Here is a 15,872-nt window from a genome sequence, read left to right as displayed (position 1 = left end):
TGAGTCCTGTAGAGGGACTCTGGCTGTCTGTTTAGATCATGTCTATCACAGGGCAGTGTCCTAAGCTCTTGGAAGCAGGGACTCTGCAGCTTTAGGCATCATTGGGTGGTGGCTGCTTAGAGAAGGGCTCAGTGTGCAGAGGGTGTGGACTGGGGAGACAGATGCAGGGGAGTGTCCCAGAGGAGTGGTAGCCATAGTGTGCTGGACAGGAGACTGGAAGTTGTCCTCCCGCCTTGAGTCCTCCACATCTCCTTGGCATAACTGGACTAAAGCTAAAGCTGGGCTCCCTGCTTGCCTTGCTCGCCTGTCCATTACTTACTGGCCTGACTGGAGATGTGACCACTGATAGAAGTGCTATCTGCTTTGCTGAACCTCAGGACCCCCATGGGTACCCAGAAGGGGTTGCTATCTGCTTGTAGCAGCCTTAAAGGGTAAGCAGTACAGGTAGGTAACCTGGCAGGGAGCGGGGAGTGGTCCTGACCCCAGCCATAGCACTGTGCTTCTGCCTAGCTTGGAGAGCTCCTGTGTCCCTGACTGGTTGTCCTCACAGCACTTGTGGGAGTGTTTGATTGGCCTTGGCACAGGATAATGGGTGAGGAGGCTTGGGAGCAGGGAGTGAGGCAGCCCTAGTTTCCTTTCTGGGAGGATAGAAGGCCCTGTTGCTATGGGCAGCTGGGAAATATGCCAGGGTGTTTGTCAGCTCTCTGGTGTTTGGTTTCCTTCAAGATCCTGGATGATTGATACGGATATGTGTTTAGTCCTCAGGCTTCATTGCTTGAGGCTTTATGAAGTGCTCACAGAGGGGAGCTTACCTCATGGCAGTCAGCAAGCAAGGGACAGGCAGGAAGGAGCGAGGGTTCCATCACCCTTCAAGGGCACACCCTGTATCACCCCGTTTCCTGTGACTGAGAGCACACCTGCAGGAGCAAGTACAGGGGGGTTGACTTTGGCTCGTGGTTGGTTTAAGGGATGCAGTCCCCTGTGCTGTGTAAGGCATGGTGGCTGGGGCGTCATTGGTGATGGGAACTTGCAGGACAGATTGTTATATCTGGGCAGACGAGGAGGCAAGAGCTCAGGCTGGAACTGGACCAGGCTAACTCTCAGGTCTACTCCCCCGGGACCCACTTCCTCCAGTGAAGTCCCACACCTTCCTTAAAAGTTTCACAGCCTCCCAACAGCACCACCGGCTGGCGTTGCAAATAAAAGACCATTGGTAATATTTCGCATTCAAGCCTTAATGACTTAGCTTCCTCTAGTGGGCCCAACCTCCTAAAGGTTCCTCCGCCTCCCTGTAGCCTCCCTGTAGTACTGTGGAACAACTCTTTCCCTGGCTCATCCACTGCTGGCAGAGCACTTGCTCTGGGGAGGGGTGCCTTGTGCTCTAGATCATGGGCACCCTGCTAAAGGCACTGCCATAGGCCCTTTTCTGTCACAAAAATACACAACACTGGGGTACTCAATAAGGTAAAGAGGTTCGTGTAACTCTCAAATCTGAGTGGTCCTTTCTGACTGGTCCCTGGTCAGTCTTATGCCTGTAGTGATCACAGACGGGATCACAAGCAAGAGGAAGCCACCAGTGGGGCCATGCACCCTTTCTAAGAGCCTGCTCTTGTGGGAACTCATCCACTATTGTGAGACCAGCATTTCTTCTTTTATAGGGCACATGACCCAGGTGTTTCTTATTAGGCCTAATGTGCTAAAGGTCCCCTTACTTTTCAATACTGTTACATTGAGGAGTTAAGCTTATAATGTGAGTTTTGAGGGGGACAAGTCCCATTCAGCACCTCTAGAAACCTCCTTGCCACACATCCATGTAGGAGTGAGTACACCAGGGCAGAAAGTAAGCCCATGCAATTTGAGCTTCCAATAGTGGCCCTGGGAGAGTGGGAGGTGGGCAGAGTGTTCCAGAAGAGGATGGAGGTGAGGTGGGTAGTGCAGCCAGCATGCACCTGCCCTCAGTGTGGTGCCTTCTTTCTTAGAGTCTGCACAGGACCTGTGGCCCCTGTTAGCTCCTTGGGTGGGCCCATTGTCCCTGCTGTTTCTCTTATGCCTGGCATGGAGAAAGCGCTTGTATTGATGTGTGCGACAGATGTGGGCACAGCAGCTGTTTGAGGTGCCCCTGGACAGGCAGATAGGGCATGCCGCCCAACAAGACAGCCTTCTGAAAGGAAGTCTTCAGACAGGCAGATTGGGGTACTTGACTTTCCTGAGGCATTTGGGTCCCAACCATGCCGCACTAGGATACTAGGGGCATCCAGGCAGATGACACTTGCCAGGGTTTGTAGAGAATTATGACTGTCTATTGAATTCTTGGTGCTCACACCCTTGACTGAACTGTCTCAAATTGGGCTGACCTGGGGACAGTATACACAGGGCACCAGTGTGTTTAGCATTTCTAAGGACTGGCCATGAATTGGCTGAGAAATCTGACCACCTCTCTGCTGATGCCTGTGTAAGGACATTGGGCTGGGTTCCCCTACAGTGGCCCAAGTGCCCCTTGCTACCAGAGCTGGTGCCTCTTGGTGCAGATGATGCTCCTTGACAAATAGAGACTAGCTGGTGATCGCAGGAATCTGAGCAGGACAGATGCTCATGTGGGTACCAGCATGGGGGGATGAGATGGAGGTGCTGCCCTTCCTGGCCACCCTCCTCCAGTCACCACATGTTTATACCTTAGGAATGTGCGAAGCCATGCTCACCCACACAGGTGCCTGGTGTGAGGACTGGCCAGCCCACTGTGTTAGTGGGCTGGACGTGGAGTTTGTGATCACACAGGTGTGGCCCTGCTGAAGCGCTGTGTCTGCTCAGAAGTGTTGTCTGTGGCACATTCTTGTCCTTTCGCTCCGCCTGTTCTGTGGGACACTTTCCATGTTCTCTGCTCCGAACTTTTGAGCTCACAGCTCCATGTCTGTCTTTGACTGTGGGAAACAACCCACAGATTTTGAACCGGTTAACCCATCATTGCTCCATTATTCTCCCAGGATCCAAGCCTGCTCATTTGAAGACTGGATAGGGATAGTGGGGTCTCTTGATGAGTTGTCCTAACAAGCAGCCCGTGCGTGCCCCTTGAGTTGTAGGATGGGGCAGGGGTGGGGGTTCCCTTTCTTTTGATAGCTACAGGATTTCTCTCATTTTTCTCTGGGTTTCTTTTTCTTAGCTCCCCCGCTCTTTAAAAAGTCAAACAAGGGCAGACATCCTACTAATGCTGGCACCTGGCTTCAATTTCAGCCGCGGCCATGGCGTCCTGAAGAGAATTCTCTCTTCACACACAACCTTCCATTTAAGTTGGACAACCTCAAACATTCTCCTGAGGTGGGCTCTCCCCTGAGGTGGGCTCTCCCCTGAGGTGGGCTCTCCTGTCCCTGCAGACAAACCCAGCTCATATTTCCTCCCATGTAGCTGAGCGACAGGGCCTCCAGGCCTCTCTGGCTGCCTGGACTCTGCTTTGTGCTATGGCTGACCACTGTCCAGCCCATGCTCTGGCCTTAGGAGCTATCTATTGTGGTCTGTTATTGTTTGGATAACTTTATCTTGAGGTGGCACCTTCTGGTATCTGCATGTCCTTGACAGGGTTTTGGGGTGCTCTCTTAGGGGCCCCCATGAGCTGGCTGCCTTCCTTTGACATCTGGAGAGCTAACTCTGTCTCTTGAGGATGTTTGGCCTCTGGGACTGTGGTATTGGGCTTCCTTGCAGGAGAGAACCATCTAGGAAACCATGGAGTGGAGATCCTTGGGGATGAGGAGATAGATGGGCCCCATACTTAGAGGCAGAGCAGAGAAGGAGCAATGGCATGAGAGGAGAGGTTGTTACAGAGGGAGGCCAGCCATGAGCTGGAGCCAGAAGGGAAGGGAGGGCCAGGTTTCAGAGGTCTAGGAGCACAGTGAGGGGACCAAAGGAATACTGAAGGGCTGGAACACTGACTTGAGAGGGGACCCAGGGTAGGTGGGATGCCTTGTAGCAGAAGTGGTTTCAGAAAGCCTTGTGACTAGGAAAAGGTGGTGGGGACAGTTTGAGGCCTTGGATCTGAATTTCCAAAGGAGGCTGCTGCATATATAAGTGACAAGAGGTAAGGAAGGGGAAGGGAGGAAAGAGAGGGAGGGAAAGCTCCCTCAGGAGGTCTGTGTTTAGGGTGTGTGGGTTGTGAGTTGATAGCAAAATTTTGTTGTCTTGTCTTCTCTTCTCTTCTCTTTTCTCTTCTTTTTTTTGGAGCTGGGGCTTTATTTGCTTTTTAAGACAGGATTTTCCTGTAAAGCCCTAGCTGTCGTGGAACTCACTCTGTAGACAGGGCTGACCTGGGAAGAGATCTGCCTGCTCTGCCTCTTTAGTGTTGGGTTTAGAGGTGAATGCCACCCCCACCCCCAACTATAGCAAGTTTTTAAGAGAGAGCTCAGAGTCAGGGCTTGGAGTTCAGCTAGCCAGGAGTTGGGTCCTTATGGAGAAGAAGCAGACAGAAGATTCCTCAGCAGGTGAAGGAGTCCTTGGCTATGGAGATGTCTGTACCGAGAGTCTGAGTGTCACTGCCTTTGGGAGTAAGTCACAAGCAGCTGGTGTCAGAAGCCAGTAGTGTATCCTGGTGGCTTGTGGCTTCCCTGGTCTGTAGCCTGAGAGGCCTTATAGAAAGATGGTTTTTCTCACCTTGATGCTCTGTGCCTTGCTTGGTGGCAGCCATGGAATGGCAGACAGAACATGCCAGTGTAAGCTTTTCAGTCCAGGAACTGGGACCCAGGAGGCTTCAGACAAGGGATGTTCACTGCAGACACTTGCTCCCTATGCAGATGCTTTGATTGGGGGTCAGATGGTCTAGAAGTGGCCATGTAGCTTAAGAACCTGCTAGATCCTTCCTTTGCACTGTGTCCTGATGGGTCCAGCTCCAGGGCTGCCAGGGTCAGGAGGGTGAATGGTCAGGAGACAGGCTTGGGCCTCCACAGGGTTCTTAAGGAAGAGCCTAGAAGCTGGGGTTGGTGTCAGGCTGCTACAGTAGTTGGAAGGTTAGGGATCATCAGTGTGACCCTGTGGGGTGTTGTCAGTGGGACAACTGTTGGTTTTTGGTGTGTGCCTGATGTAGATGTTGGTGTGGGTGGTGCCAGGTGGGTGAGTGAGTGACAACCACAGGAGTTGCTGGTTTGGGTGTGATTGCTATGGGGGAGGGCAAGAGGTGGACAGGTCTACTGGGCGTATGTCCCTGTTGGAGAATGTCCCTTGGTAGCACCTGAGCTGAGGAGAGAGCCTGGGCTCTGGAGAGGGCCTGTCTCAGGCACAGTGCCTCCTGTGCTCAGTGGATTCTTGTCTAGAGGAGCAAGGGTTCCTTGTCCCTGGAGGAAGACAGCCTGACACTGCTGATCTCTGGTCCCGAAGCAGTTTGCAGTGACTGACCCTCGCAGTCACACAATGGCTAGCATTGTTCCAGGAGTCCATCCTGGGCTGTGCCCCCCTGCAGTCCCTGTGTTTGCTTCTTGAGCTGTTAGAACAAGAAACTAAGCCTGTGGCTTTACAGCTTGTCATATGGTGACCTGTGGGTCTGGAGTGACCTGGCTAAAGTCAAAGTGTCACAGGGCTGGTTCATCCTGGAGGCTTTGTTGCCTTGTTGCCTCCATTTTATGGCTCCTGGGCCCTGCCCTTGGGTCCTCTAGACACACATGTTGTCTCTGTTGGCTGACACTTTTTCCTATCCGTTACTGGGCTCCAGGGTTCTGTGGAGGACCTCTGAATGATCAGAACTGTCTGTCTTTCCATCTCTACATCCTTAGCGTGAGCTCATTTGCCAAGCCTGCATGAACTGTGGGCATTACAGTGCACATGTGTTATGGGCACAGTTCTGCTCACCACGCTGCAGAGAAGATCCCGTGAGATCTTAAATCAGCTTCTTAGTCATCTTCAGAGTAGGGTGGAACCCAGGGCCTCTCATATGCTAATCATGCAAGATTATACTCCTACCATGGGGTAATACTCCCAGCTTCAATATGTACATCTTATTAATGAATAATGAATAGTTAAATTTTGAATTTAGTATCACTTAGTAAATGATGCCATATTTTATAACTAAACTGTTTTTTCTTCATTCCTGTGTATCAAGGGTAATTCTGCTCAAACAGGCATCCTATGCGTCCTTGTTCTCATTGTCCCGGGACCAGTTCTTTGGTTTCCTGATGCTCTTCCCACTGGCTCTGGCTGTTTATTCTGGGTGTGTCTGTAAATCACGTACAATCTGCTCACAGTTACTGGAAACTCTCTCATGACACGGGAATGTCTTAAGAGAGTGATTAATTCAGCAATGTGTTCTGCAAGCATCAAGCTCATTACAGTAGTTTGGATCGCCACATTCCAATTGTGACTGTATTGCCTTTTCTTCCTGACATAGGTCTCACATTGCCGCCCAGGCTGACCTCGGCCTTGCAGATATCTCTTGTCTTAGCCTCTGAGTATGGCAGTTATAGTATGTGTTGATATTTTGTGTGTGTGTGGTATGTGTGTGTGCACATGTTGCATGTACGTATATGCATGTGGAATATATGAAGACAGGGTTTTTCGCTGCATCTATAGCTTGTCAATTAGGCTGTATTATCTTGCCAGTAAGCCCACAGTATCCTGTCTCTTCCCATAGTACAGGACTTACAGGCTAGCATTGCTTGGCTCACTTTTATTGCTATAGAAGTCCTAGGGACCAAACTCAGGCCTGGGTGCTTACACAGCGGGCACTTTACCAACTGAGTCACCTCCCCAGTCCTTGTATTCTTTTTAAAGATCATCTTGAAAGAGTCTTAAGCAGTAGAGTTCTCACAACATTAGATACCTGTCCAACAGGTGCCTGCATGCTGGGATGGGCATAGGCCTCCACTGGTGGGAAAGAGTCTTTGTGCTTCTGCTGGCTGTGTAGACAATGTGGTTTATGTCCATACTGCTTTTCTTTTGGAACTCTGGAGGTTTTATAGAGTACTGTACAGAGGATAGCAGCGTGACTGACCCCCAGTGACAACCCTGGACTCAGAGTCTCTGCTTAGAAATTTCACATGCACATGATCTCACAGCTCCTTGCTGGAGGGACTTATGGGTGTCTTATGTGATTCCTTGGGAGAAGGTTCTAGAAGCTCACATCTGTTTTTGTTTTGTTTTGTTTTGCATCCCTGTGTATCTTTCTCTCTGCTGATTTTATCTTGAGTCCCTTCATTGTAATGAATCTTAGTCTGGGTGTCCCTCTGTGCTGAGGCCTGAGAGTCCTGTGGGTCACTGCCTTGGGTACCATCGGGGATCCTGACACGGGTCTTTTTTTTTTAAAGCTTTTTTTAGGTTTATAGTTCATTTAGTGGCAGCTGGTAATCACAGAATTTTCCTCTACTGACTCCATATTCTTTAGATTAAAGTATGTACACTTATACTTTCTTAAAGCTGATTAAAAAACACCCAAAAGGGCCTGGAGCCATTAAAGGCTAAGGCTCACAGCCAAAAAGACAAAAATACCCTAGACTCTTAGGCCTGGATTTTAATGACAAGCAGTACTTTATGAAGTCATGCCCTCTGGAATAAGTCAGCACAGCATTGCTGTGCTTCACTCGATTGCTGTTTTTATCTCTTCTCTTGGACAACCTCCATAGTTTTATTGATTGAGGTTGTCTCATACTTACGTGTTTTCCTAGCATAGCACTTCGTTCAAAATAAATTAATTGTGGGAGAGTCATGGGACATGGGAGGACGTTTTGTAGAGGGGATTTGGGATCAGATAGAAGAGTTGGGTAGTGATCTTCAAGGCCTTTGACTGCAGGACAGCAGCAGGCTCCATTCGTCACAGAGGACCTACAGGCCTAGGTCCTGGGAGTCTTCAGGGGAGCCTGGGCCTGCACCTTAGCTGCTTTCCATTCAGGGTGAATGCAGAGGTCACCAGGCTGCTCATCCTCTTCAGAAACCCTGAAGGAGACTGCAGCTCTCTGCTTCAATAGCAGGGTTCTTAGCCCAGCGTGAGAGCCATCAAGTTTAGTTTCCTTTCACCTTGACATTTATGTGGTGACTTGTAGAGTCTCTTGTGGTTTTTCATTATCAGTTACCTTGTAGAGTCAGGTAATACCGGTCAAGGTTAGATACACAGGATCTTTAATAACCAGGTATTTGCATTTCCTCCTTAGGGTAACATTTCAAGACAAAAAGCCCAGTAGCATCGTGCATTCCTTGAGACATGGAGTCTATGGAATAGTGGGACATGCGACCAGCCTTGACAGTACACCACGATGTACAGGGCTGGGGAGCCAGGGAAGCGGCAGTCTGGCCCTGCGCCCCCTCGGGTGCGGAGTGTGGAAGTGGCCCGAGGCAGAGCTGGCTACGGCTTCACCCTGTCAGGACAGGCACCCTGTGTGCTCAGCTGCGTCATGAGGGGCAGCCCTGCAGATTTCGTGGGCCTCCGGGCTGGGGACCAGATACTTGCCATCAACGAAATCAATGTGAAGAAAGCCTCACATGAAGATGTGGTGAAACTCATCGGGAAATGCTCTGGAGTGCTGCGCATGGTGATCTCCGAGGGCAGCAGCCATGTGGAGCCCTCTTCCAGCGATGAAGAAGGCGGCCTGTGTGAGGGGAAAGGCTGGCTGAGGCCGAAACTTGACTCTAAGGCTTTGGGTATAAACAGGGCAGAGAGGGTTGTGGAAGAGGTGCAGTCTGGTGGGATTTTCAACATGATCTTTGAAAGCCCAAGTCTTTGTGCCAGTGGCTCTGAGCCCCTGAAACTGAAGCAGAGGTCCTTGTCAGAGTCAGCTGCTTTGCGGCTTGATGTTGGCCAGGACAGTCTCTGTACACCACATCCCAGCATGCTTTCCAAGGAAGAGATATCAAAGGTTATCAATGACGATTCTGTGTTCACTGTAGGGCTGGACAATCACGATGACTTTGGACTAGATGCAAGTATTTTAAATGTTGCCATGGTTGTGGGCTATTTGGGCTCCATCGAGCTCCCTTCCACAAGTTCCAACCTGGAGCATGACAGTTTACAGGCTATTCGTGGCTGCATGCGCCGCCTGCGGGCTGAGCAGAAGATCCACTCACTAGTGACCATGAAGGTCATGCACGACTGTGTGCAGCTGGTCACTGACAGGGCTGGTGTGGTGGCAGAGTACCCTGCCGAGAAGCTGGCGTTCAGTGCAGTGTGCCCAGACGACAGGCGGTTCTTCGGGCTGGTGACCATGCAGACCAATGATGATGGGTGCTTGGCACAGGAAGATGAAGGTGCCCTGAGGACATCCTGCCATGTCTTCATGGTGGACCCAGACTTATTTCATCACAAGATCCACCAAGGCATCGCGAGAAGATTTGGATTTGCATGCACGGCAGATCCAGACACGAGTGGCTGTTTGGAATTCCCAGCATCTTCCCTCCCTGTGCTTCAGTTCATCTCCGTTCTGTACCGAGACATGGGTGAACTGATTGAGGGTGTGCGGGCCCGTGCCTTTCTAGATGGGGATGCCGATGCCCACCAGAATAATAGCACCAGCAGCAACAGTGACAGCGGCATTGGCAATTTCAACCAGGAAGAGAAGAGCAACAGGGTGCTTGTAGTTGACCTGGGTGGGGGCTCGAGCAGGCATGGCCAGGGCAGTAGTCCGGGGTGGGAGAGTGTAAGTGGAAGAGGCTCACAGCCTTGGAGTGCACCCTGGAATGGAACTTTCTGCCACGACTCAGAGGCGGGCTCCCCACTGGAAACCAGCCCCAACACTGACAGGTTCTGGGACTTAACAAAGCATTCAGGGCCTGTTTTTCACATGGAGGTCCCTCCAGCCACCTTGAGGAGTTCTATACCCCCTTCCAAGAGGGGTGCTACAGGTTCCAGCTGTGGTTTCAACCAGAGGTGGCTCCCTGTCCATGTGCTACAAGAGTGGCAGTGTGGACATGCCAGTGACCAGGAGTCTTACACAGACTCTACGGACGGGTGGTCCAGTGTGAACTGTGGCACACTGCCCCCTCCCATGAGCAAGATTCCTGCAGACCGATACCGGGTGGAGGGCAGCTTTGCTCAGGCCCCACTGAGTACCCAGAAGAGGGACTGGTCTCGGAAGGCTTTCGGAATGCAAAACCTATTTGGACCCCATCGAAATGTTAGAAAGACCAAAGAGGACAAAAAGGTAAGCTGAAGGAAGTTCAGGAATGGCTTCACTAGCATGGCCAGTTGCCACTCAGTCTTGGCTTACTCCCAGGGCCTTTCGACCTCTGTAAGCTATTGTGGCAAATCTGTTCTGCGCTGTGCTTGCTCTGCACTCTCTGCCTTGGTCTGAGCCCTGGCCTTGGGCTGTTCTCCAGCAGGTCCAGCAAGAAAGTCATTTCTTCCAGCTTCGGTAGGGCCGGCCTCCCTCTAGCTCCTCCCTCTCTACCCCTGGCCCTGATGGTGGTTGGAGGATGCCTTTCCTACAGCTTATTTGGAGCCCATTTTATTCCTGATCCTTAGTTGCTGTTGCAGTGTCTGAAGTGAGATGTGGAGAAGTCCAGTGGGCTGGCTCACTTTGGGGACCTACCTGACAAATCCCTGGGCTGGCTCACTTTGGGGACCTACCTGACAAATCCCTGGGCTGGCTTAGGTTCCTCACCTGCAGCTGATGGAGCTGGCTGAGCATCACTGTCTCAGAGAACTGACCTGTCAGTGGTCCCTATCCCTCAGGGATCTAAGTTTAGAGCCTGGGAGGAGAAAGCCAGCCCCTTCTTCCAGGGCTCTGTTCAGTGAGGATGGTGCTGTTTGAGACCAGGGTGTGCTGGCCACAGCAAGGCTCAGCACTTCCCTCCTTGTTTCTGAGGAGCTGCTCTACGAGACACTTTACTTACACCACCTTTTCTCTGTGTGTGCAAATTTTGGTTTTAACAGTGGGAAAGTTTCTCCAAAACCCTCCAAAAGCTGGTCAGAGCAGGGGGCAAAGCGAAGGCTGTGACTGTCACATTGGCAGGGATTTGTCCTGGAATTCTGGTAAGCTTTAGTGATTTGTATCAGAGAAGGAAGGGTGGCCCCTGTGCTCTCCCCTGATGGCTATGGGTGACACTGGTTTTCACCCTAGTTCCTTTTGACTTTATAAAGCACAATCGCAGCAGGTTGTTCTGGCAGGAAGGGTTGTAACTGAGTATAGAGGATCCCATCTTGGCAACTGAAAGCCAAAATAAGCAGAGCCAGTGCAGCATAGAGTGGGAAGTCTGTCATCTTCAGGAGGGAAGGAGGACCATTCCCAACGAGGTGCCCAGAGATATTCATGTGGGGGATGTTGTCCCATTCCTAAGCATTCTTGGTCAGGCTCAGTATAATGTTACGGAGTTAGAAGATTCATGCTTCTGAGCATGTTCAGTTTATGCCCTAACATTTTAGCTGGAAATAAAGGACAGAGCTATGCTGGGCTTGGGGTTTGTCAGAAACAAAGGGAGGCCAGAGGGCTGAGCTGCCTGGAAATGAGAGGAACAGAAGAAGTTGGAAAGGGAGGGAGCAATGCTGGAGGCTGGAGACAGTCAGTGGTCGGGTCTCCCAGCACTCCTCACTCTGTCCTGTCAATTGTGGCCTTAGGTCATTTGCTGGAAGGCAGCTAGACCAGCCAGGACCTGTTGGGGACACAGTACACGCTGCAGTGATGTGATCAGGGAGCCTTAGTGTGGATGGGGGAAGCTCAGGAAAGACCCTAGCTACTGAGTTAGGAGACAAGGTAGTGAATGCAGAAAGGGGGTGTGGCTTAGAAGAGTGACATGGAAGAGGCCAGGCAGTGTGAGGTACACTGCAGAGTGGGAGAGATGTGAGGAGCAGCAGGTGGTCAGTTCTTTACTGACAGGAGGCCTGGGATGGAGAGGCTGGGAGATGGAGCAGCCTGTAGTGGCTCTACCTGTGAGAAATTTTGTCTGACTAGAAAGATGGCTCAGCCATTAAAGGTTAGGTTCACAACTGAAAATATAAGAAAAATATTGTCAAGGTCACTGAACGCTGATTTACTCTCACCACTTGGAAGGGATAGATACTTTAATGTGGATGTCTCCTCCAGTGCCTCTATGACGGCACTGAATGTCAAACATATGGGTAGGAGCAGGGTGATCTGCAAAGCCCAGGGTGCAAGAACAGAAGCTGGCCATGAAGGGTGGCTTAGTGCCTAATGTTGGCATGGCACAGTGTCCCTGTGCACCCTCTATCCATGTCCAGCCTCCTGTACAATACCAGACAGAGCAGCCCAGTGTACCTGGAAGGCAGGCTTCATGGTGGGGGTGCCCCCCCTTCCAGAGCAATCAGAGTAGTTCTTATTTATCTGCTTCTTTTTGTTAATTGCCCTCCTTGAAGAGGAGTCTGTGGAAGCTATGCTTTGTTATGTGCCCATGAAATGTCCTCCTGGTTAGCTTTGTGACTGGCTCATGATGGGACAGCAGTGTCAAATCTTAGATGCCTGAGGTGGTCAGTTCTCCAGCCTTGGCCTCCAGCTTTGTTCTCTTCTTTCTAGATTGCCAGGAATATGGTGTAGTTTCCTCTCCTTCTCTCCTCACACACTGCTTCCCTAGCCTTTTCTTTTGAGCAAGCCTTGGCCAGATGCTCCTTTGAGGAGATTCCTATGACCAGAAGCAGCTGTGGCGAGCAGCAGGGACAAGTGCATTTTAGCCAGTTAGGCAGTTGATGGAAATGGTCTCCTGTCCCCATCCTGGTAAGGTTGAAGTGACAGGCAGGAGAGCAGACAGGGACAACAAATCCCAGTTGCTCTGTTGTCAGTTTGGGAGTGACTTTAAATGAGGTAAAACAGACTGCCACACAGGATTTCAGTGAAACAAGTTTGAGTTCTGGAGAGCGGCAGGAAGTTAGCTGAGAGCTGGGAAGGGAGCTGCTCAAAGCTCCCGAGGGCCTTGGGATGCTGGTGAGAAGACCGTGTCTGCAGCTCTGCCTGCAGGACTCTGAAGTACTGGGTGCTCTCGTCTCTCTGTCTAGAAGCCAGAATAAATTCCTGCCTGCATCCAACCTGTGACATGTAGACCTAGGCAGAGAAGTCCCCTCCGTCTGCACCGACCCACCAAGTTCTCTGCAGAACCCTCACGTCCCTTCCTCCATGGAGTTCTAATGCTCCCTCTTGCTAAAGCCCAAGTTTATAGGACTCATCTGGGCCCTGACTGGCTGAATGTGAAAGTAGGATTAATCAGGAAACAGAGGGCCAGCCTGGTGTAGGGAAGGGAGGAGCCTTGACTCCACCCAAAGTTGCTTGAAGTTCAAGTTAGGTGTGGGGTCTATCTGCCTATGAGGATACTTGTTAAAATGTTCAGGTGCTGCTTGCCACTTGTCTCCTTTAGAAGGGCTTTTTTATTTGCCATTACTACAACACTAAACTGTGGGCTTGAGCCTGGCAGCTGAGAGAGGTCGTCAGGAAGCACAAGGTTTGTATACCCCTAACAGCAGGACTGCCATGGCCCACGGCTTCTCCTGCCAGGGTGTACTTGCCTTCACCTTCCTTACTCAGCTGCTGGACTCCCAGTGAACAGCTGGGGGTAGGGCTTGTGAGCATGGAGATGCACCCTGAACATGGATCCCTCCCACCTCCACCTATGTGAAGGAAGGATAGCTGAAAGGACTTGGAGACAGGTGGTTGGAACTGAGAAGCTCCTCACTTTGTTTGGGCTTTTATGGTGGCCAGGCAGGTTTGACCCCCTCTCTTTGGTCCCAGGAGTCAGAAAAGTGTTTTCACTGTGTGTATAGTGTGTAGGAAGGACTGCCCTGGGACATGAGATGCCCAAGAGTCTCCTTGGGGACCAAACCTCATGCGTACCTCTATGGATGTAGAGGCTCCTACAGGACTGTGTGAGTTGAAGGCGAGCTGTGGAGGCGTGTTCTCCACAGACCTGGGTGGTCAGGCTGGCTCCTCTTGACGTCAGCTTTGAGTGGAGACATGGTCTTCTCTATGTGCTTCAGAGCCATCCCTGTGATCTCCTCTGTATCCCATCATATTGCATTAGAGCCTGCCCAGTGAGCTCCGTTGATTGGTACCGCTGTCAAGGCCCTGTCTCCAAGTGTAGTTATGTGCTAAGATTCTAGGTTAAGGATTCAACATGTGGATATTGGGGAGCACAGAGCAATCCATGATAGGCAGTGCCCTCCTGGGATTGGTCAAGGCCATGTCTGTCTCTTAGAATAACTAGTCCAGAGTTGTGAATGATAGCACCACATATGCCAAGTGACAGCCATGCGAGTGATGTTGGGAGTGGGATGAGCACAGGAACAAGATAGCAGTGTCTCTCGCTCTGAAGACTTAGAGCAGCAGTTACATGAATGTTCCCGCCAATCCACCGGGCTGTGAGGGACAGGCAGTGAAACACAGCAGAGAGGAACTCTGACTTAATGTGGTGCAGTCCCAGGTCAGACTGAAAATCAGCTGACTCGACTCTTTGTAAACAGATTGTATTTGCATTGGATGTCACTCGGGCTTGGAATCACCTGAACTATATGCAATGTGTGTTCATTTTCAGGTTCACCCTTTTGCTTGCCTGAGTTCATAGATGTGTTAGTTGGGGGTGGAGGTAGAGCTCTAGCCACTGGGGTCTGGGGTGTGGTTTCAAGAGAGTAGGCAGTGAGTCGTGAGTACAAGACTAATGAGGGGCTCCTCATGCCAAGTGGAAGCAGTAGGTCACACAAACGCATATTTCAATGTCTTTCTTTTTTTTAAAGGTTTAGGCCATTGTTAACTGTCCATATTTTTTTAAGCTTTTAAACTAATTGGGTATGTGTGCATGGGTAGGCATGCACATGCTATAGCACACATGTAGTGGTCAGAAAGCAGCTTTTGAGAGCTGGTTCTCTTTTTCCATTGTTCTAGGCTTGAATTCTGGTTATTAAGCTTGTGTACCAGCTTTTACCCTCTGAACCAGCTGGCTAGTCCAAGTATGTACATACTTAATGCAAGAGATGGGACGTTATAGAGGGAGCCCGTCTTGATAGTGTGGGCCTTTAATCCAGTTACTCTTGAGCCGAGACAGGAGGATACCAGATTCAAGTGCTGATTAGGCTAGAGTTCAAGGCCAGTCTAGGCAGTGTAGTGAGCCTCCATCAGTAAGGAAAAGGAGGCTGAGATTCAGTACAGTGGTGGGATGCCTGCCTGATGTGTAAGACCCTGCATCCTATTCCAACCCGTCCTTCACACACACCAAGCAGACTGGTGGTAACTGTTACCTGAGAGGCCAGTGAGAGCCAGGGAAGACCTATGACACTTTCATTTTGTGTCAATTTCTTATGATGGAAACGTGAACTTAGTAACTATAACAGTTCCCTTAGAGAAAAAAACATTTTAGCTTATTTTAAATTTTTTAATTTTATCGATTACTATCATGATCATGATCATGTGTGTGTGCGTGTGTGCATATGTGTGTATGTGTGTGCATGTGTGTATGTGTGTGCATATGTGTGTGCATATGTGTGTGCATATGTGTGTGCATATGTGTGTGCATATGTGCGTGCATGCGTGTGGGGGAGGAAGAGAGGGAGAGAAGGAGAGAGGGAGAGAGGGCTTGAGCACATGCACATATATGCTATAGCATGCACTTGGAGGTCACACGAGAACTTTTGGAGTTGATTATCCCCTAACAAAGATTGGGGATTGAGCTCTGAGGTACCATGGGAAGCCATCTGCTGACCCCTAAAGATTCTTCTAAAAAGAACAAAGCCACCTGCAACTGGCTTTTCAACAGCCCTTAGAATATGGAGGCAGGCGGATCAGGAGTTCAGGGCCATAAGGTGAGTCTGCTGGGGCTACTCTGGGCTACAAGAAACCCTGCCTCCCAAAGAGCAGACATTGTGAAGTAGTGAGGCATGGAGGCGGAAGCTGTAGTTCCTCTTTCATTTGTCCCAGCAATGAGAGGCTCACCAGAGATCTAAGTCCAGAGAGCTCTCTATCTAACAAAACAGATTTGTGTAGTTTTTC

The 15,872-nt window shown here is 50.5% G+C and overlaps 1 protein-coding gene across 8 annotated transcripts in view; it reads left to right on the top strand.

Moving 5' to 3' along the window:
- Window positions 1-15,872, top strand: part of Rgs12 (regulator of G-protein signaling 12) — a 108,077-nt gene that overhangs the window by 21,298 nt on the left and 70,907 nt on the right. For 6 of the 8 annotated variants that reach the window (XM_039092337.2, XM_006251351.5, XM_006251352.5 and 3 more), the window contains exon 2: window positions 8,115-10,097. In XM_039092337.2, the coding sequence (XP_038948265.1) occupies window positions 8,217-10,097 (1,881 nt within the window). In that variant the 5' untranslated portion in view covers window positions 8,115-8,216. Of the gene's footprint in view, window positions 1-163; window positions 445-8,114; window positions 10,098-15,872 lie in introns of those variants that run through there. The other 2 variants (XM_006251353.5, XM_008770350.4) reach the window with 2 other exon arrangements.

The sequence above is a fragment of the Rattus norvegicus genome, chromosome 14, assembly GCF_036323735.1.
Source record: "Rattus norvegicus strain BN/NHsdMcwi chromosome 14, GRCr8, whole genome shotgun sequence".
Classification (NCBI taxonomy): domain Eukaryota; kingdom Metazoa; phylum Chordata; class Mammalia; order Rodentia; family Muridae; genus Rattus; species Rattus norvegicus.
Note: the sequence above shows the minus strand (reverse complement) of the source record. Positions and strands in the feature narration are given on the sequence as shown.